Source organism: Perca flavescens, chromosome 8 (genome assembly GCF_004354835.1).
Source record: "Perca flavescens isolate YP-PL-M2 chromosome 8, PFLA_1.0, whole genome shotgun sequence".
In the NCBI taxonomy this organism is placed as follows: Eukaryota; Metazoa; Chordata; class Actinopteri; order Perciformes; family Percidae; genus Perca; species Perca flavescens.
In genome coordinates, this window is record NC_041338.1 from 5,410,760 (window position 1) to 5,432,163 (window position 21,404).

At 39.5% G+C, this 21,404-nt stretch overlaps 1 protein-coding gene across 3 annotated transcripts in view; it reads left to right on the forward strand.

The window, feature by feature from the left end:
- Nucleotides 1-21,404, forward strand: part of LOC114560759 (guanine nucleotide-binding protein G(o) subunit alpha) — a 152,124-nt gene that overhangs the window by 120,526 nt on the left and 10,194 nt on the right. For 2 of the 3 annotated variants that reach the window (XM_028586368.1, XM_028586370.1), the window contains 4 exons: nt 6,279-6,407; nt 8,902-9,031; nt 16,252-16,405; nt 18,598-19,167. In XM_028586368.1, the coding sequence (XP_028442169.1) occupies nt 6,279-6,407; nt 8,902-9,031; nt 16,252-16,405; nt 18,598-18,785 (601 nt within the window). In that variant the 3' untranslated portion in view covers nt 18,786-19,167. Of the gene's footprint in view, nt 1-6,278; nt 6,408-8,901; nt 9,032-16,251; nt 16,406-18,597; nt 19,168-21,404 lie in introns of those variants that run through there. The other variant, XM_028586369.1, reaches the window with a different exon arrangement.

The following is a 21,404-nucleotide window of genomic DNA, read 5'->3' on the forward strand; positions in this document are numbered from 1 at the left end:
TAGAGTGTTTTTAGATACAAATATACAAGTATACAAATTCTGCCTTAAAATACATTGGTATATGTACATCTGTGTATGTTTACATGTATGTAAATGTATACATAGCCGGATATAGTATGTTGTCAACAGCCCTTTATATTTTGAAATGTCACCTGCATGTAATTAATAATACAGCTTGGACAGCTACCGTGTTATAATTTGTGGCCCTTTTGATGGGTTGATTTCTATAGTGAACCACGTGCAGATGTAATAGGCTAATGTTGGGTCATGGCACTGTGAGTTAATACACTAAGTGATCAATATAACTGTGCTATAACTTGGCAATCGCTCGCCTTTATACTTATATAGTCATCTGCATGTTTCTCACTCTGTGTTGGCCTTTAGATTTTCCTGTCTCAGCTTGGTTTCCTATTCTTGGAGATTCTCCCTTTTCCTCCCAAAAAAAAAAAAAAAAAAGTCTACCAGTCCTCTTGACATTAAGCCCCTGTTTTATCAACAGTAGTGCCTTAGTTGATGTTAATTACTGGTCAAGGCAGTGACTCTTTTTACACATACATGTAACAATACTGCAGGCTACTGAAAATAGAAGAGTCTGTGACAGAGAGAGGGGTAGAGTGTGTGTTTTTGTGTCTTTTTGTGTGTGTGTGTGTGTGTGTGTGTGTGTGTTCTGAGAGTGATGCAGAGTATTGCAGCTTGTGGAGAAATATTTACATTGAATAGTTGATGTTAATTACTGGCCAAGGCAGTAGACTCTTTTTACACATACACGTAACAATACTGCAGGCTACTGAAAATAGAAGAGTCTGACAGAGAGAGGGGTAGAGTGTGTGTGTGTGTGTGTGTGTGTGTGTGTGCGCGTGTTTTGTGAGAGTAATGCTGAGTATTGCAGCTTGTGGGGAGAAATCTTTAGACACACACAAATGCGCTCATCTTTGCCATTATAACCTCACAGACAAGATTCTCTCCGCTTGTCTCTCTTTTGTGCTGAACACTCCTTCAGTGATCATCTATAATACTGTACGTCACCAGGGAAATGAGAGGAGCATACGCTGCGGTCTGGTGTTAATCGACTCAGTGCACCATAAAAAAAAAAAAACTTTAAAAATCCTAACAAAAAATTAGGATGAGGAAGGGGACTAATGCAGTGGTGGTCTGCATACTGTATGCCATCTAAAAATCAAGCTACATAAGCATACAGAAGTCATTAGCCTGCACTGGCATGATGTAATGTCATTTGCGTTGCTGTGCATGTAGTGTAGGACCTTCAGGGGACAGCAGTTCTACAAATAATGTTGGCATTCTGTGTTTATTTAAGCTTGTGTGAAAAATGATTGGTCTGAAAGTTGCCTGCAGGGTGGAAACAGGAGCAGCTGACAGCTTCTGTTCAGAGAGGGTTCAACCTACCCTGAAGGTAAAGCTCATACAAAATCACATCTATGAGCCCCAATAATACTGGCAACTTGAACTGACCTTTCTTACTCAGTAGTCAAATATCAATTTTTTTAAGGTGTTTCCTTTCTTCACAGCTAGTGGAGTCTGACAGAAACGAGAAAGAGACAGCAAGGGAAGGAAGGAATTAGTGGAGAGATACTTCAAATCATCAAACATAAGGACACGACTCAGTGACTTCTAGCATACAGCTTGAGAGGTTGCTGAACATGCGTTTTATAATGCTTCGTAGCGCTGCAACTAGCGATTATTATCATTATCAATTAGTCTGCTGATTACTGATACGCCAGTTAATCACTTTGTCTGTGAACCATAAAGTAATGGAAAATGTCACTTAAAATTTCCCAGAGCCTCACACAACGTATTGAAATGTCTTTTGTTTTTTTCTGCTCACATTTTTTGCCTCGTGCAGTACATGTGTGACCGACTCAGCTAACCACTGTGCTCTTCCTTTCCAGCCTGGGTCATCATGGTTTTTGAAGGGGCTGTACTCGACATTCAGAACTTTAATACATCAGCAAGCAAATAGTTGCTGTATATAAAGATATAGTGGAGTAATGGCGATCAGAGCAGAGAATAAAGTCCCAATCCCTCTGCGTGTGGTGAAATCCGAACTCCTCTGTTTTTGGTTTTGATAGCCGATCCGGCTGTGCATGCATGGCGGAATTTCACTCATTGTGAAACGGTCTGTGAGAGCCATGTGGAGACAATCCCAGCCCACTTTTTTTTTCAGTATTTTCATTACAGCCCTTTTAAATTTCCGATTCTGTTGCATATGGACCAATAACACCACCATCTAAAAAACCTTGGACTATGTCCCCACTGAGGCGGAAAAGTCTGAAAATGCTGTGTGTTTGAAAAGTTTTCAAGTGGTGTCTGAAGAGTTTTCTAACCACACTAAAACATAATGGCTAAATTGGCTAAAAATTGCAAAATATTTCGTTCACCAGGCAGGCAACACAAATACAGCCACCATCTGGTAAAGAGCAGTTCTTATGTTCCTGTATCTAGAAATCCTACACCATAAAATCCACTTTGGGAGACATTTGTATATATATATATATATATACTGTATATATATATATATATATATATACTGTATATATAGTGTTTGATTATCTTTGTAATTTTTTCAGATCCGTTTTTGTTTTCAAAATGAACACACCAAATCACTATTTTTTTCTATGCACATCACTTTGCCTCATTGTGGCCCCGTAAAAAAAACTGCTTTCTTCCTCTCACATTCTCTTTGTCTCCCCCCTTTCAGCTCTCTACTTTCTCTCCACACCCCCAAGCTCTTACGCATATTCCTTTCTGTATAATCAATAGTTCTAATCATTGAAGCAGCGTGTACTGACTGTATGACTGTATGTGTGCCAACCACTTCTTGTTATCTCCTCCCCTCTCTAGCCTTTATACTTTTTTTCTCATTCTCTTCGAAGTAACTCAGCATCCATTTAAAAGCTCTGAAACAACACTCTCACCAATCTATAAATAAAAGCTTTACACCCGTAACACTAATGGATGCATGGATACATGATGTGGGTATATTTTCTGCTCACATCTCCCGCTCTTCTGTGTCTCTGTGTGACTTCCGGCCAGCCCATCTCTGTTGGAATACCAGTAATGTCTGAATGGTTGGTGTGTGGTAAATTATGTCTCACCTGCACTTGGTTATAGAAGTGAAGGGTTTTTTTTTTTTTCAGAAGGAAATATGTAAGAACTAATACCCTCCATTGTGGGCATTACACAGCTGTAGGTCAGTATGGGGAAATAAAATGGCATTAAAAGAGCATAACAGACACCTGCCAGCCAATCAGAATAAAATATTATCAGTGTCCATGCTGAAAAAGTGAATGAGTAAGTAACTGCTCCCTTTCTTCACTCTCTCCCCTATTCCTGCTTAATGGTAGGGTGGATTTATACAGTATCCCTCAGCCAGGAAGCTGCCCTCCCAGGGCTTTGCATTATTCAATTTATACTTCTACATTAAAAAATAAAGGTCCACTTCCAGGGATATTCTATTACATAACTGAACAGAGTCATCTGGCCCACCCATTTCCCTTTCTCACTTGTTACCTAGTGGCTATTCAACATGGTAACTTAGGTTGCTTTCACAGCTGAGCAGTTAAGTCCGTTTTAACTGTTGGTTTGGGGATGGTGTAAAACAGTGGTTCTCAACCTTTTTTTTAATAATGTACCCCTTTTTGAAATATTTATTTCAGTTCATTTAAGTGCCCCCTGACCAATACAAAACCTTTTTGGGTAGAAAAAAAGCCTAGCTACAGTATATAAAGAGGCACAATGCAGAGCTCTGCCGTCTGACTCGGATTTAACTGAACAACAATATTATAACAGAAAAACTTTTCAAATGTTTAGAATCACTAAATGCATTCATTATTATAGTGTATAATTATTTTAGGAATTATGCATGACTGATATTATTTAAATTAACCTTTAAGAAGAAATGACGTACCCCCTGCAGTACCCCGGCGTACCCCTATTTGAGAAACACTGGTGTAAAAGCTCATTCAAACTCTGGTGCAGACCAAACAACCGAACTCTGCTCCGCTTGGGAGCGGGGGTCTCGGTTGGCTTCTAAGTGCACTAGAGTTCGGTTCACTAGGAGGGAAGTGAACCAAAAAAACATTTTCTAGCCTGCAATTTCAACTTTACACCCAATTTACAGACTCATGTATGATTTAAAGGGATGATAACTTTCAAATCCATAACCTATTATGAGCACACATTGCTCGCCATCTGTGTGACAACACATCATCATCATCATCTCTCTCCTTCACTCGCTGTCTCGTCAGCTGCTCCGATTGTTCGCCTTCTTCTAAAATATTAGAAACGCCAAAGCAAAACCAGAAGACCAAGGCGTTATAAATGTGGTGTTGCTCCCTTATTTCTGAGACCAGGAAGTGTTTGTGAGTGTCACTCGGATATTTGGTCCAATAGACCAGTGACCGTTTCAACCATGTGACATTTGTTAAAAATATTTGGTGTGACAAAGTGCAGTCTGAACGCAAACTGAACCAAATGAAAAAAGCAACAACGTTGCAACTTCAATGAATGATTATACACCTGTTGTGACAGTATTGATCTGTCCACTGACCTCCCCACAGGGGGAGTGTGAAGTGGATAGAAAGTGACCTCGCCGCAGTCAGTAGAGTAGCACATTTACTCTCATTATTGATGACCGTAATTCAATGGGTGGCTGTCACATACTGCCTGTTATGTAATGCTTACTCTACCGTTTCACCCACCTGAGCCATAACATACATCATTACAATGCAACACAAAGTGGATTACAGCAAAACAAAATGCATCGATTTAAAGTAATGACACTGACTCTGTCTGTGGGATCAGCAAACTACACCTAGCACTTTAAAGACCATGTTGCAGGGTTTATTTTCTAACGATTTTTTGCAATTTGCTTGTTGGTAATAAACATTTAAACTGTTACCCAACAACATCAAATATCACAAAAACGGAATAAAATACGAAAAAGTAGTACTTTTTTACAGTGGTTTCTCCTTTCCCCCACGTCACGTTGGGGAGACGACAGGCAAAAGCCCCGTCTCGGTTCACTGTCCCGGTCACGGTTTCTGCCACTGATCTGGCAAAATATGGCTTTTGGTCTCGACCGAGTCAGTGTGTCTTTATTATGTGTATAATAATATTGGAGGGGAAGTGAAAGGCAGCTTGGACGGGGATGCTGTTCGGCTTTTCACAAGTTTAAACAGCTAGCTAGCTAACGCTACGCCGACGTTTGCTAACATTAGCGCAACAGCGTTAGCTTAGACTGCTAGTTAATTACCGGTATTACAACTGCCTTCGGAGCTACGTCCACGTTGTCAACACAAGACATGTGGCGTTAGTGCTCCTTTTGTACCATACTTTTATTGAATGAAATATTAAGCTTCGCTCCTACGAAATAGGTGTTTTTTTGTAACATTACACACAAAGCTAGCTAACTGGCTATAGTTAGCCTGTACGTATGCTAGCGGGATAAGCTAAGATTAGGAAACACTAATACCAAAAACGACAAAAACTTGACAAAAACTGGCCTTTAACACTATTTGGAGACATTTTTAACAATGATATACATATGTTGAGTGCTATATGTACCTATTAATCAACAGTAGTGGTTAACCTGCAACATGGGCTTTAAACCACCATGTGAATGATGAAACCAGTATCAGTAACATAACACTATTAAGCTTATTTTCTAATAGTATGTTTTCACTTTTAATGTTACAAGAAAAACACGGCTTTTAGGATGAGGACCAACCAATTAATTTGGCAAACGCAACTCTATCTTAGCTAGCAATGGCTGGGGTTTCTGGAGTGTAAACTTTACCAAATCCAATTAGGCGCTAGACGCTAACATTAGCCTAATCTCTACCGTAGTCGCATCCAGGACCAGCTTTTACACAGTCTATGTGATAACCTGTAACCCCAAACACTAGTTAACGATGTGCTCCTCGGGCCTCAAAACACTCCGTCTACTGTAGGTGTAATAAGATAGTTAGCCGGACATGCTAACGTTAATAAATTACGTAAGCAGATAATCCCCGTTAGTCCATTCCCTATACTTTTGCTCCTGTGTTTTTAGTGTAGGAAAGGCTAAACAAAAGGCACGATTTCCCATACTCTTTAAATGAAGAATATCTCTCACGATAGCCTCATGTACACCATGTTCAGCATATGGAGAACTCCAAAGCTTGACAGGCCTACCGTGTCTTGTTTTTACGCTAGCTAAACTAAAAGTAGAAAGTAGACTGCTGCTGATTTTCGATCTGTGTGTCGTTGTGTGTGCGCAGCTACCTAGACAGCCTAGATCGGATCGGTGCGGCAGACTACCAGCCCACGGAGCAGGACATCTTGAGGACCCGAGTGAAGACCACGGGCATCGTCGAGACACACTTTACCTTCAAAAACCTCCACTTCAGGTCAGTATTAACTCATGACGTGGACATTTCTTTTACCCGTCACCAGTACTCCAGTACAGTGCTCCTCTTAATCCACGCAGGAACTCCAGTCTGTAATTAATAAGATGAAATGCTTTAAACAAGTGCCTATATTTATGATTGTCTGTCATTTTAATGAGATCTGATAAAATTAGAGCAATACCGGAGCTGTGGGAATGATGACAGAGAGGAGGGATGGGAGGAGGAGAGGGAAGAGAAAAGAGGGGAGGAGGCTTTTTCTGACCTCTTATTTAATTACCATATTTCTGCCCCTCTTTACGCATGTACACACACACACACACACACACACACACACACACACACACACATAAAAGTTTTGATAGGCACACAGAGTGCGGAGATTAATAAACTGTAGACACCAATTATTTTTCTGGATGGATGCGCTATCCCACTTCAGCTGATGTTTGTTTCACTTCCTGTCCCAATCTCTCTCATATGCGCACACTGTTTTTTATTGTGTCTTCGGATACAAAGGCACACACACTCCATTTAAACATGCAGAGAAATGTTCGTTCTGCTGAATGATGCTGTTACTCTTGCAGTTGAGTAGGCGGCGTGCCGGGTATGTTTTGTTGAGAAGCCTAAATATTGTCAGCTCAATTGCTATTACTGGCAGTCAGGCAGTGTGTGGGAGACTGCAGTGTTACTGTACTGGGTGTAACCCATCAACCTACCTACCATTATACCCATCACATGTGGATCTGTTTCTGGTTTCACTTCACTTTAGATTCACTCCTCTCTGCTAGTAGTTTGTTTAGTGTACTCTACAAACCACAGAAATACAACTTATACATGAGAGTGATCATCCCAAGCTTACGAAGACATGAGGCGAATTACTTTCTTAGATAGAAAAGGTTCCTCTGGTCTCAGATATACAGTTTATGGTCTAGTGTCTTGTTTCGTTGCTTGATCGCTTCAGCTTCACCGTTTTCCTCAGAAGGTCACAGGTCGTGGTGTGACGTGGCAAGACACTGACTTGGTATTTCCACTGTTCCCTGTCTATGGACTATACAACTAAATATCTGTAGTAAGCCAGCACCTCCTCTCTAAACATTCCCATACATTAAAAATGGCCACATTGTCTGATCAAGCCAGCATAATTACAGATGCAGAGGAAAGACCAGAGAATAATTGTTAATGTTCAAAATGGGCCCAAATAACCTTTAGACCAGGAGTCAGCAACTGGCACATGTTAGTTCAACCAATGGCACTCTAGCAATATGTGTGCAAGAGAGTTTTTTGGAAATGTTCCAATCAGCATGCCAAATGACGTCATTTACGGAAGTTGATTGACTTTTTCCTCATCTGTATTCTGCCTAAGACCTGCCCTACTCTGATTGGCTCGTACTCGTGGCCTACTTTACAGAATGCAGCGCAAAGGAAAAAAAAAATAACACAATAGTGGCAGGCTGAATGCTGATATGGCACACTATGTAGCAAGAAAAAATTTTAATTGCACTTTTTTAATTGCCGACCCCTGCTTTAGACTATGCAACGTTGATAAACACCGACACTGTCAGGAGATAGCCACAGGCTGTCTTTGGTAGCCAAAGCTCCAAATCGGCCATCAGTAGACGATCTAGGACCCCTGTTTTGATTGACAACCAAAGATTTCTCACAATTGTCAAGTTTCGTCTCAGAAAGCCCAAAATTGCAGTTTAAAGGCGCCTTTAGACGGCTAAAGCAAAAACATCTCATATGGCCAGTATAGTACATACATAGCAATAGTCACACACTCTTACATTCAAGGACTTACTGAGCACATGTACAATGAGACTAGTCTGGCTATCACCAGACCAAGCTCAATCTTTTAAGATTGAACATTAGTCTGGAGAGTCTGCTCTGTACTTTCTACTGCACAAGAGGCGTGATCAACGGGCATAGTTGAAATGACTCTGTACACAATTGGATAGTCCTTCAACCAATCAGACCAACAATCCGGGTGACGTACTGGTCCTCCATGAGCGCGGCCAACGGTGACACGACCGCAACAACGGGGTTTGAGCTGAGCTCCATTCTTTTGGCCTCCAGCGGGGCTATCTGGTAATTTAGGCTTTTACCAATGCCAGTCGGTAGTAAGGCAAACACATCCTTCTTTTGTAGGAATTGTTCCAGGGCAAGTTTATGTTCCGTTTTCAGAGAAAACTTGCCTTTGAAATCTTTTATAATTTACTGTTTTATAAATCTGGGTATAGGAACAATAAGTCAGCTGTAGACGATATCAGATCATTGCAAAAAAAAAAAAAAATAGTAGTGTATGAATGGACCTACAGTACAAAGTCATCACAACTGACTCAGAAGACACACACAGTTCAACATCCAAGGCTCTTTGGTTGGATATAGTGGTATTATTTGGCACGGGCAAGTAAGGTGACATTTTAAAGTCCCATGGGTGTGTTTGTGAGTGAGTGCGTGCATGCGTGTGTGTATTCATGTCTGCCTCTCTGTCCATCAGGCTGTTTGATGTGGGAGGTCAGAGGTCGGAGAGGAAGAAGTGGATCCACTGTTTTGAGGATGTCACAGCTATCATTTTCTGTGTGGCGCTCAGCGGATACGACCAGGTGCTGCATGAGGACGAGACCACGGTAAGGACCAGAGATGTATAGTAAGGAAGTAGAACTACTTCACTACTGTACTTAAGTACTAAATTAAAGGTTGTATCTGTACTCTACTGGTAAATGTACTGTTTAATACTTTTACTCCGATACATTTTTTATATGCTGCCTCGTTACTCGTTACTAAATGTTACGAATCATTCCAAACCCACATTATCGCTGGCTGAGCGGTAGATGGCTCCGTCACCAGGTTTGATGAAGCTAGCTTGTCATCGAGCGAGTCTAATAAGAAGACCGCGCGTGCTCCCGTTCTGCCTTTCGCGCTGCTGCCTGCCTGCGTTGAGAACACTTGAGCTTTGTTAGTTTGTTTCGAGATGGAAGAACCAGAAACACCACCTTCAACACCTTAGAGTCCATGTTTTCATTTGTCGGAGTGAAAGAAAATTTGTGTAGAATGAAGTGCACAAATGGCACACCAGCTTGAGCTATCAGTAAGCGCTAGCTAACTAGCTACCCGCGGTTCATGACGTGCTGTGGTGTTGTACATTCCTCTCCTTGTACTGCTGCTACAGCCAAAGGAATTGTGAGTGTCCTTTAGGCTAAACATTTGAAATAATATAAACAATATGATATTCAAACTTTTGACTGCTTTCTTTAATAACTACATAACACAATACTTTTACTTTCAGTACTTGAGTACATTTTAAAATAACCTACTTGCAATACTTCAGAATGTTAAGAATGTTGAATACTTTAGTACTTCCACTTAAGTGTGGTGCTTAAAGAGCACTTCAACTTCTACTCAAGTCACTTTTTTGATAGAGCACTTGTACTTTTACTCAAGTCTGGGTCTATACTACTTTATACACGTCAGATAAGAACAGAGCTTCACATCTGTATATTCTCTCTCCCTATGTCTCTCTATCCCTGTCTCTCTGATGCTTTTTCTTTGTCACTTTGTGGCCTTATTTTAATATTTATTAGTCTAATATTTATAAATATTGTACGTAAAGGAAATGGCATTGGTAATGTTATTTCATACATTCAGGATGTGGACATTGGTAATAGTCCCCTAAAACATTCTGACACAGGCTATATAACAGGAATCACCAGGTACGATATTATAACGATACAATATTATCACGATACAATATTATCACGATACGATATTATCACGATACGGTATTATCACGATACGGTATTATCACGATACGGTATTATCACGATACAATAATATCACGGTACAGTATTATCACGGTACGGTATTGTCACGGTGAGTTATTGTCACAATGCGATATCACGTTACGATATCATCACACTATGATATTATCATGAAAGGATAATACCAAAATACGGTATTATCACAATGCGATATCACGATACGATATTATGCCGATACGATATTATCACGATCCGATATTCTCACGCTACAATATTGTCACGGTACCATATTGTCATGATACGATATTGTCACGATACGATATTATCACGGTTTGATATTGTCTTGATACGATATTGTCACAGTACGATATTATCACAATACAATATTATTGCTATTTCAAACCTATTGCGATATATTGCAATATATGACCTTTTTTCCAACTTCAAATTATTAAACTTTGGGGAAAAAACTCAACTGCACCATCTAGTATGGCATTAACAAATAGTGTAGTTTAGTTGTCATCAATTACTCCCCATAAGTCGACTAATAGTTAAATATTAGCGGGATATATATGATAGATATATATATATGCAATATATTGTTTATATGCCCTACCATCTAGTGGACTGAAAAAACTATTGATTTTATTATTCTAGTCCCAAAAAGCTAAATTCTGCTGTGCAGTTTATATAACAAAAAAAATTATACTTGAGGTCCCTGTATCGATACAGTAATGCCACGGAAAATATTGCGATACTATGCTGTATTGATTTTTCCAAACCCCTACATAACAGCTAGTATATAGATGGAGTATGCGCTTGTTCTAAATGTAGAAACAATGTTTGAGCTGACATTAAACACACGGCCTGTGTAAAAGCTTGAGACAGGGAAGTATAAACGTCTGTGGTGCTCTTTGATGAGCTGCTAAAAAAATGAAGGCATGAAAGTTTTAAAATGTTTATATTTGCATTTCATATATACGTTTCACAATGTTTTAGGCGTGACTGGTACATAAATACTTACAGACAAACTGCTTCCTTTTTTGCTCGGATTTTGCATCCATCTAAATATCAGGTGTACAAAAAGCATCAGCAATTGCCTGCCTTCATACTTTCCGTACATATAGAACACAATGTGAATTTCTATGGAATTCCTTGGTGTTTCCTCTGGATCTCCGTTTGGTACACTATCCTCAGAGATCACCGTCATGTAAATATATCAACAGAATAACGCTGAAGGCCACATTCAAAATACTTGTTGGACTTGTTTGTTTAATGAAACACTTAATCCAACAGTGCTGCATTGCTGGTGAACACACTGTTGGATGGTTTTGATGCAAAAATACAAGCGGAGACATAGAGGAGTATATGTGAGTTATTTTTATCTATGCAAATCATTCTTCCCAGCATTGACGCTGCAAACCAAGTTGCATGCTGACCAAAGCAAATGACCTGTTTTAAATAATGGGAAGGACATGTACAGTAACGTATACAGTATATGGTTGCTCTAAAGGCAAATAAGGCTGATTCTGAGATATACAGCAGGTATAACAGTCATTTAAGATGCCTGTATTCACTTTACTGTTACTTACTTTACATTACTCTTTTAAAATTTGGAGTTGAATACTACAAATGTTGAACATGTAAATAATACAAACACAAAGTAAAATGTTTTTAAAAAAGAAAAACAAATGAGATCATATGCAATAAATAAGCAACTCAAATAATATTGTTCATGTTCAAAAGGGGTAGGAAGAAGTTGAGAACAAAAAAATGCTAAAATGACACTGAAGTACAATATGATATTAGGTGAGCATAGAACATTATTGGTGTAGTTTGCAAAAAAGCTATCACTCCGAATGAAGAATCAACGGCTAACAATGGTGGCAATAAATCTTTTTAATGGAAGGATTGGCACACAAACTGAGGCTACAAGAAGCACACTTGCACAAAAAATGGAAAAAATTTGACGACACTGGACTACAACAATAGTTAATATAAACATTACTCCCTCAAGCAGATTACTTTTTGCGTTCTTTGTTAAAAAAACATATGTATTATTGGTAAATAAAAACCTTTACAGGACAAATTTTTTTACCAGCAAAAACTGTCACTGTGCGAGTATTTTAAATGGCTCTGGGGTGGTAAAACAAAAGACTTATCTGATATTTGGTGAAAATAAGGCTCTGGGAATGGTTAAACACAGTTACAATGGAGCAGCTCAGTGTCTCCTCACACAAAGGCCACACCCTGCCTTGTGGAGACGACAACCTAAAAACAAATTAGCTGATTTGAATGCACGGTGCTCACTGCTATTTACGAAGCCTGAAGTGTATCCTCTGAGAATTTCAGGCTGGGAAATTGTGCTCAGTAGCTGCTCTATTTATGCAGATGTCATCAAGCCCTCCCTCTGAGCTGGGAGCAGCAGAAGAACGTCAGATGCAGAGAGAAAATATCCATCATAAAACACTCACAAGCAGCTTCTAGTATGTGTTACATATCTGAGGCCATTTAGTTGGTGTGCAGTGTTTTCTGTTCTTGCAGACATCTGTCCAAATGTAGGCGATATGAGTTCATGGTAATATTTTGAGTACAGCTGCTATCGTGTCTGACAGCTGAACACGTCTCCGCTATGTACAACATTAATAGTAAAACTTAATTTCCATCTCTAAGCATCAAAGAGCCATTTCTAAACTCACTATTTCCAGGGAGAAATCCATTGTAAAGAGACAAAGATACCAAATTTTCCGCTGACAATACCTCAATAGATCAGACTGTAGAGCAGTAATGTTTTAATTTTTTTAATTATGCCGCTGAGTCAATTTAATGTTTTACTATAAAATTGCGGCCCTTATTATCTTTTCACCAACACAGCCCACAGCTGAAAAACAAGTTCAAATAGGCGAATACAAGGCAATTTGGGGCGAAATGGGTGTCCCAAAAAAGAAAAATTATCAATCAAACAAAAGTCAAAGGACTGCATTAAACATCCAAGATGTATATCGGTTCAACATGACGCGTTATTGTTGAAAAGCAAACATTAGCGTGGGAGTATTAATTAGCAGGCGAATAACCAAATGTTTTTTTCGGCGAGCGCCCACACCCTCTTGTCAGTTCTGCTACCACACACATTCATGGCATGTGATTCAGAAAGTACAAGTATGCAGTAAATACATTCTACAATCGGACAGGAGAGATAACACCCCCTCCTCGCTAATAAGGGAGTGATAAAGTAATACATATATCCCTTTTGGGCAAGTTATTAAAATCACTAATATGCTGAATTGAATTAGAAAGAAATTAGCCTTTTCCCATAATACTAATCCTGTCTGGACAGGGGTTAAGAGTATCTAATGGTGGATTTCTCCTTTTACAGCTTAGATTCTTAGTATAGCAGACACTACAAAGTAAGATAATGCATATACAATTCATACTGTATGTTCATTATTATTGTTATTATTATTAAGCCTACTTCAGAGACTTGATTTTACATGGAACCATAGTCTACATATGCATGTAACAATGGTTTGTTTTGTGGTTGGTAAGTATTAAAGAATAATGGAAAGCCCGTAGGGACAATATCACATTTTTCACTACTTCGTAATAACAATAATTACTAATAATATGAAAAACTGAGTTAATGTGACCTGGACCCGGACGGAGCATGTGAGCGGATCGCGAGCGAGCGAGGAGTGCGAGCAAGAGGATTTTGGATTTAGCACCAGGCGGATTTTCAAAATGTTGGAGTGTTGCCTTATCTTCTGCTCCAATTTCTCCCCGGGACCCGCTCACACCATGAGTTCGAAGCATGCCCCCTAGCCCGTCTCTGTGTTCCTGCTGCGGGAGCAGTACATGCACGTCGTCCGGCGGACTTCTTTCTGGTGGAGTTCCAGGCATAAAGGGAGGGTGGGCGCCGTTCATCTGATAAATACCACGCAGCAGGGTTGTCCTTTTGAGAGGACAATACAGAAGTAAAAGTCTACCTCACTGGTCCCATGCTGAAGGTTTTCACTGAACACTATATATCTTTGTAAACATTCAAGTGCCGTATGGAAACGCACACACACGCAGTACAACACATACTACTTCTGCTGCTTTGTAAGTCCCTTCTTTCTATTGAAGAACTGCTTGCATTTTGTTTTTCTCTGCCTCTCCCTGTCTTGTTTACACACACACACACACACACACACACACACACTTTACAGTGAAAACTAGGTGAACACTGTCTGGATAAAGTCCTGTCCCCCTGCCTCTAAATACTTTCTTTTCAGCACTAGGGGTGTGTATGTGTGTACTGTATGTGTGTGTTTGGAGTAAAGGGGGTGTCATAAAAGAAGTAGGACGTGGGTGGGTGAGCGGGTCCCTTGCATTTTCTGTTCCTGCTCTAAGCTCCGTCCTGCAGCATCTCTGGCTCCTTCCACTCCTCCTGTCACTCTCGCCATCGACTGTCCTCTCTAACCAATCAGCAGTCAGATCTTCCCCAGATGCTCCACCCACAGACAGGTACGAAACCTTTCGATAGGTTAATACACCTACCATGAGTTGAAAGCAGTGCCTCTTTCTGTTTGTGAAAACAAGGAATTGAATCGTCTTACAGTATGTGTTTTGCACAGCTTCGTCAAATGTTATATTACTATCTATCTATATATCTATTTATCTGTCTGTCTGTCTGTCTGATCGCTTCATTATTTCTCTAATTATTGAACCAACTATTTAAACCTTCTCTCATCTGTTGTATGTGAGGCCGCATTGCCTGAATCTACAGTAACATGCCACATTTCTAGTTGGCTCTATTCTGATTGGTTAATTGGCCCCATCAGTCACCTTTTTTCCCCTGTCCTGTCCTAATCTAGGCAATACAGGATCATAACCAGAAAGAAACTGCTTTCAATTCATCTCATTCTTAAAAAGAATCAGAGTCTCATATGTTTTCATAAGCAATTTTATATGCAGTATGGATAAGATAGTGTTTTTTTTTTAGCATGAGCACTAAAAAGTAATTCCGTAACAACTCAGCCTGTAACAACTCAATCTAGAAAGCCAAAATATCATGAGAGAGTACCTAATGATGGAAAATAGTACTATTGTGTAAAATAATACAACAATTAATTTCATATTTAATGTATTTAAATTTAATTTTCATGCTTTGTTTTAGCTCTATTTCAGATGCTCATTTAACAATGTACAGATAGGCCTTAAATCTTGTTTTTAACATAGCATTTATTCTTTATATACCCTGTGGAGTTTTCATTGTAAATACAATTTTTTTTCTTCATTTACATTTAAAGTTTCTTACCAAAAATGCATTGTGTGGATCCAGCCTTAAGAAACTTTTAGAATTAAGAATTTATAAAAGCTAATTTAAATTTTTTCTTTGTTTACATCAACCTGTTTTCATTTATTCTCCTCCCTCATTGGTACACTGCAGCCTTTATAACTCACAGATTACATAAACCTCTGCTCACGGTGAGAGGGTTGTGTCCTCAAGCACGTGCTGCAGAATACCTTATACACTCAATACCATTTTTTTTTAAATCATGGCTCTACAGTGCCCCTAATGGTCACAAACTCCACAGGGTACCTTTGAGCTTTAATTCAATCATGGTTACATAGTACAGTTAGAATAGGCAGTGGCTCACAGCTTAAAAGCTAGAAGTGCATGACTTTGTTTAACTCAGCTGCAACATCCAGCTTACTAATAACTCCTATAACTGATGTGTTGCTACACACACACACACTCTCTCTCAGACACACACACACACACACACACACACACACACACACACAGCAGGAAATGCTGTGTCCGTAGACAAGAGGAACTCTTCAGTACTTCTGTTCTGCTTTTTATTTAATCCTCTTTGTTTTTCAGTGGTGTGTGAAGTGTGTGTGTTCTCGATTTGGCTACTTTTCTGAACACAAATGTTGTATACTTGTCTGGTTCATTAAGTGTGTGTGTGTGTGTGTGTGTGTGTGTGTGTGTGTGTGTGTGTGTGTGTGTGTGTGTGTGTGTTTGTGTATTTGTGTACTATGATCATGCAAACGAGTGTGTTTTAAAGCCCATTTAACCCTCGCTCATCTCTCTTCTACAGAACCGTATGCACGAGTCTCTGAAGCTGTTTGATTCCATCTGTAACAACAAGTGGTTTAACGACACCTCCATCATCCTCTTCCTGAACAAGAAGGACCTCTTTGAAAGCAGGATCATCAAGTCACCACTGTCCGTCTGCTTCCCTGAGTACACTGGTATATATCCACACACCTGGCAGTGATATGTTTTGCTTTAGTTCATGCTATATACTGTATAATAGTATAGAGCTTCACCCTCCCAGTAGTCACAAATATTTAAAAACAAGCTGATTATGAAAACACAGAAAAGTCCTCACTTTAAGACTTCCAAGTTTTTGGCCAAAGAGTCATTGACTACATTGATAACACTAAACCCAACTCCTTAATCTGTGAACATGTCAGTATAGTCCACTGTGCTTTCACTTGAGTCACTGATTTCAAAAGATTTTATGACATTGACATGTCTTGCACACTGCTCTTGCTGCAGCATCCCCACTTATTAAAGAAAACTAATGTTTCTGTCCCTCTGGACCTTTGTCAAGAGTTACAGTGTACAAATATAGTATTTTTACCACCTGTATTATTATGTGGATTTAGGGCTGGGTAGCAAGGCCAAATATGAAATCCTCAATTCTATTAACAAGATTGGGGACAATTCACAGTTTCAATCAATAGTTTTGTGGCTTAGGACTGTCAGTACCAGTTGCTTCAACTGAAAAGAGCACAGACATGCACATTAATATTAATTAATCAGTTTCCGCACAGATAGAGCCGAAAAGTCAAACTAATGAATCTGTTTGTGCTTCTTACAGGTGGCTGCTAGCTAGCGTTAGCCACACAACAGGGACCCAAGACAGCTAATAGCTAGTATAGTAGTAGTATAGTAGCCAGCTATCCTCTAAGTTCATGTGTGGCTAAAAGTAACATTTGTCTGCACGTTGTAATGACTTGATTTTCACCAGTTGACACATGGTGCAGAAACGCTAATCTGAATTGAATCAAATCAATTTATATATATTGTCCAGCCCTACTTTGAAAGAACAAACACAAACCAACTGGCTCTATCAATCACTCTGCGCATATTAACTCAATCTTGGCTCAACCCCGGCCTTTATCTTGGGAACAGTTCTCTGCATATTTAAGTAAAAATGTTTCTTCTCAGCTTTGTGGGAAAAAAATCCTAGGGGGGAAAAATAAGGTGAATTTGGCGGCATAATTATGGAAAAAGTACAATTGCTCTGATGAAAGTTACACTGCATACAAGGTTGTGTGAAGAAGGATGAATTGAGAGGAGCACAAATAGACGTAATGGGAAATAGAAGATTGAAGGTAACAGAAAAACAGCTAATAAATCAGGTGTGTTATCAGGAGTGCAGAGGAAAGGAGCTAGAGTGTCTTACATACAAGAGAAAAAGAGAGATAAGACAACACAGGGGAACACAACAGAACGTGAGAAAGCCAGAGAGAGCAAGAGAGTGTGAGAAAATGAGAAGGGAATAGACAAAGCAAGACTATGGGAAAGCAAGATGGAGGGAGACCAAAACAGCAAGACTGTGAGAAAGAGAGAATTAGGATTCCAAACCTGCTTCCTCCCCTCTTCTTCTCTTCTCTTCATCCTTTTACATGGCCAGTCTTGTTGCCTATTCTGATGAAGTTGCCACTGAAGCAGACAGACACACCACAGTTCTGCCAATGGCTGAGAGCCAAGTAGATGTTAGTGACACTTTGAGCAGAAATGACTCCAATCACTGAGATCGGACTCATTCCATCGGCATTATAGCAAATTAAAGCTCTTGATTAAATCCACCGCATGCCAAATGCTTGCATTACAAGCAGAACTAACTCTCACAGTTAATAATGGGGTGGAACTAAAAGGGCATAGAGTAGAAATGAATCAGTATACAGTATAAATAATGCGTCTATCACTTTCGGCTCTAGGACCGAATATCTGTCACAGTATTGTACTGTTGCTGTATAAAGTCTGTGATAAATTGGCAATATTCAGAAACTGACAGACGTGTGGCGAACAATACCACGCCATAACATTTTCCATCACATTTAATTTGTCAGTCCAAAATTACCTTTCCTTTTTCTGTGAAAAAGTTGTCCATGTATCATATTTATTAAAGCTTGGCTAGCAGTAAGCACAGCCCCTCCGTACACCTCAGCAGAATGTGTGCTGAGCTGGAAAGTCAAAGGTTATGTTTTCATGAAATCTCAGAAAATAGTGCTGATACGGGAAATGATATCAAGGTCCAGATGACAACAGCTTTTAAGCCTTCACCTCACTCCCACCATGTGTCATCTTTCTCTCTCTCTCTCTCTCTCTCTCTCTCTCTCTCTCTCTCTCTCTGTGCCTCTCTCCTTAGGTCCAGACACTTACCTGGAGGGAATAGACTACATTAAGGGTCAGTACGAGAGCAAGAACAAGTCACCCAGCAAAGACGTCTACTCCCATGTGACCTGCGCTACAGACACCAACAACATCCAGTTTGTCTTTGATGCTGTCACTGATGTCATCATAGCAAATAACCTGCGAGGGTGTGGCCTGTACTGATGATTCTCTTAAATGTTAGCCAGTGTTTGACCTGTGTTTACCTATATGGTACCAGTTTGTACCACATAGGATATGTGGCCCATATCAGTGAAGTCATCAAATGATAGCCAGGCAAATATGGGGTATGGGCTGTGTTTGTGATGTCATCATACTGCTTTACCGTAAGGCTGGCTGTTAGTTCATCTTGACTCTTAATTCATTAATTGATTCTTTGAACGGTTGGTTGGTTCGTTGAGAGTTGTTTCAATGCGTTTGCCTTTTTTTACTTCCTCCTAAAGAAGAACCAATGGAAAATTCCAGTAACTTTGTGCTAGGGCTGGGCGATATGGCCTAAAAAAAAAATTCCCTGTTTTTTTTGTTTTGTTTTTTTTTCACAAAAAATCCAATTTACGATTTAAATAGATTTTTCCCCCCCTACTTAAAATCACTCTGCAGATGACAAAGACATTGTTCAAAACAAGTTTTAACTTTATTTTGTTATGACTCATACACGCACACACACATATACATGGGGCTTGTATACCATTATGATTATTCATGCCAATTTTGTGGAAATATATTGGTTTGTGTTTTTCCTACCATTGTTTTGGGGGGCAGCCCCCCACCCTCCCACCCCCCGAAAAAAAGACAAACTTATATAAGTATGCTATATATTCAACAAATTATATAATGATGCTATATATTCAACAACAAAACGGATGCGTGAGATAAAGCTGTTTTCACACATACAGATAATTCACTTCTCGTTCCTTGCCTAAAAGTTCAATTCATTTTGACTTTAGTCGCGCTACCTTGCCCCTATTTTCACCTGTTGCTGAGTAACGAACAGTAACATCCCATGGTCTCATGAGTGTAGCATACCTGTAGCAAGCTCCTTCGTAGTAACTAGCGGTAATAAATGTCAAAGAAGAGCTCCGTGCTACAGAGCGGCGATTGCTAGTTGTTTAAGCCGCTACAGACCTCCGTCACAGCTCGGTCGTATCAGTAGCATTTAGTAGATGTGTTGAGCCGCAACAGAGCTCCGTCAGGTCAGAGGTAATTGGTGGATCAGTTTTCCGAGAATAGGCGACTGTGAGCCGGGTACAGAGCACCGCGAGCTGCCGGTCATTTCGGCGGAGATTACAGTTAAGTAAGTAATGAAACGACTAGTTAAGAAAAGAACTAATGTTAGTCCTTGAAGCTGCCATGTTGTGTATCTTTATGGCAAACGTGTGGGGGGGGGAGCTAAGCCCATTCGGCATAGTACCGAGCCCAGAGGGGAGCGTCGGCGGATGATGAGGAGAAAACCGATTTTCATTTAAACAAGTCGACCTTAACTACACATTTGAGTTAATCGATAAAATCGATTTATTGCCTAGCCCTACTTTGGGCATTTAATATTACCAAAACTCCAAATTCTGTTGCTGGTGTGCTGCAGGAATCTTAGTAGTAGTGCCTTACTCAAAGAACTAGACTTTACTAGATTTACATTAAAATTTTGAGTTGTCACTCTTTTGCCTTAGACCTATGCCTTAGTCACACGAAGGGCCAATGTGAAACTGATAAATAAGTGGTTTAACTAGTCTTTATCAGGGTCAAGTTCAGTTGACTCTCAGTTTACGTCAGAAAGATGTTTTTATTATGTGCATGAGATATTAAACTGTTGACAAGGTTAAGTCCCGCCTACTAAGAAGACATTCAAAGTAAATGCTAAGTCATCAGCAAAAAACTGCATTTGTATATACTTTGTGCAAAATAGCTTATGTGCGCGCCTTCTTCATTATTTTGCTTGTGTTGTCTTATTTGTTTTATTTAGTTTTCCTGATGAAAGCCCTGCTCTGATGTATGCGGTGCGCTGCATTGTGTCTGGCTGCTTTGTTGCACTAAGCTGTGCTCTGTGGAGTTCCAAAAGAATCAGTATTTAATCAGTAAGGACATTATGAACTAAATCATCATATGCATGGATACTGAGAAAAAGATTAAGCAATTATTGTGAAATGATTAGATGAAGTCAAACTTAACTCATTATTATATTACTTTGACAATAGCTTTTGTTTTTTATTTCATAGCACTAGCTTAGCCTGCTACGGGCTACAGGACAGGGGAAAAGAAACAGTGACACTATCATGAGAAACATGTCAGTGAAATAATATTATACTCTAAAAAAGAGAAATAAGAATGATGAAGTAACATTTTATGATAATTTAGGTTTCATTTATTTATTAAATAATTTCAAGTGATATCATTTTCTGTATTTTATCATAGTCATATGTATTTTGTTTAGTCATAATAATATACTTAGTTATGAAATCGTATTCATTGGTTTGATGTTGCCCATTTTGTAGTTCTGTATCAAACAGCATGACGCCCTGCTTAACATAATGATTGAACAAGTAGGGCCAATTAATAACACAGTGTCCATTCATCTGGTCCGGTCCTCCACTGGCCGAAGAGAAACATACAGAGTCCAAACAGCATCACGTCAGCGTCAATACAGCAAAGCCTCACTCTACAAAACCTGTGGGAGGAGAGGGATTATCAGAATGGACTGCTCAGAATATAAAATACAATGAGACCAAAGGTAATCCCATGTATTAAACATGACTGTTCTTCAGTCAAACTCTTGAACCACATTTCTCT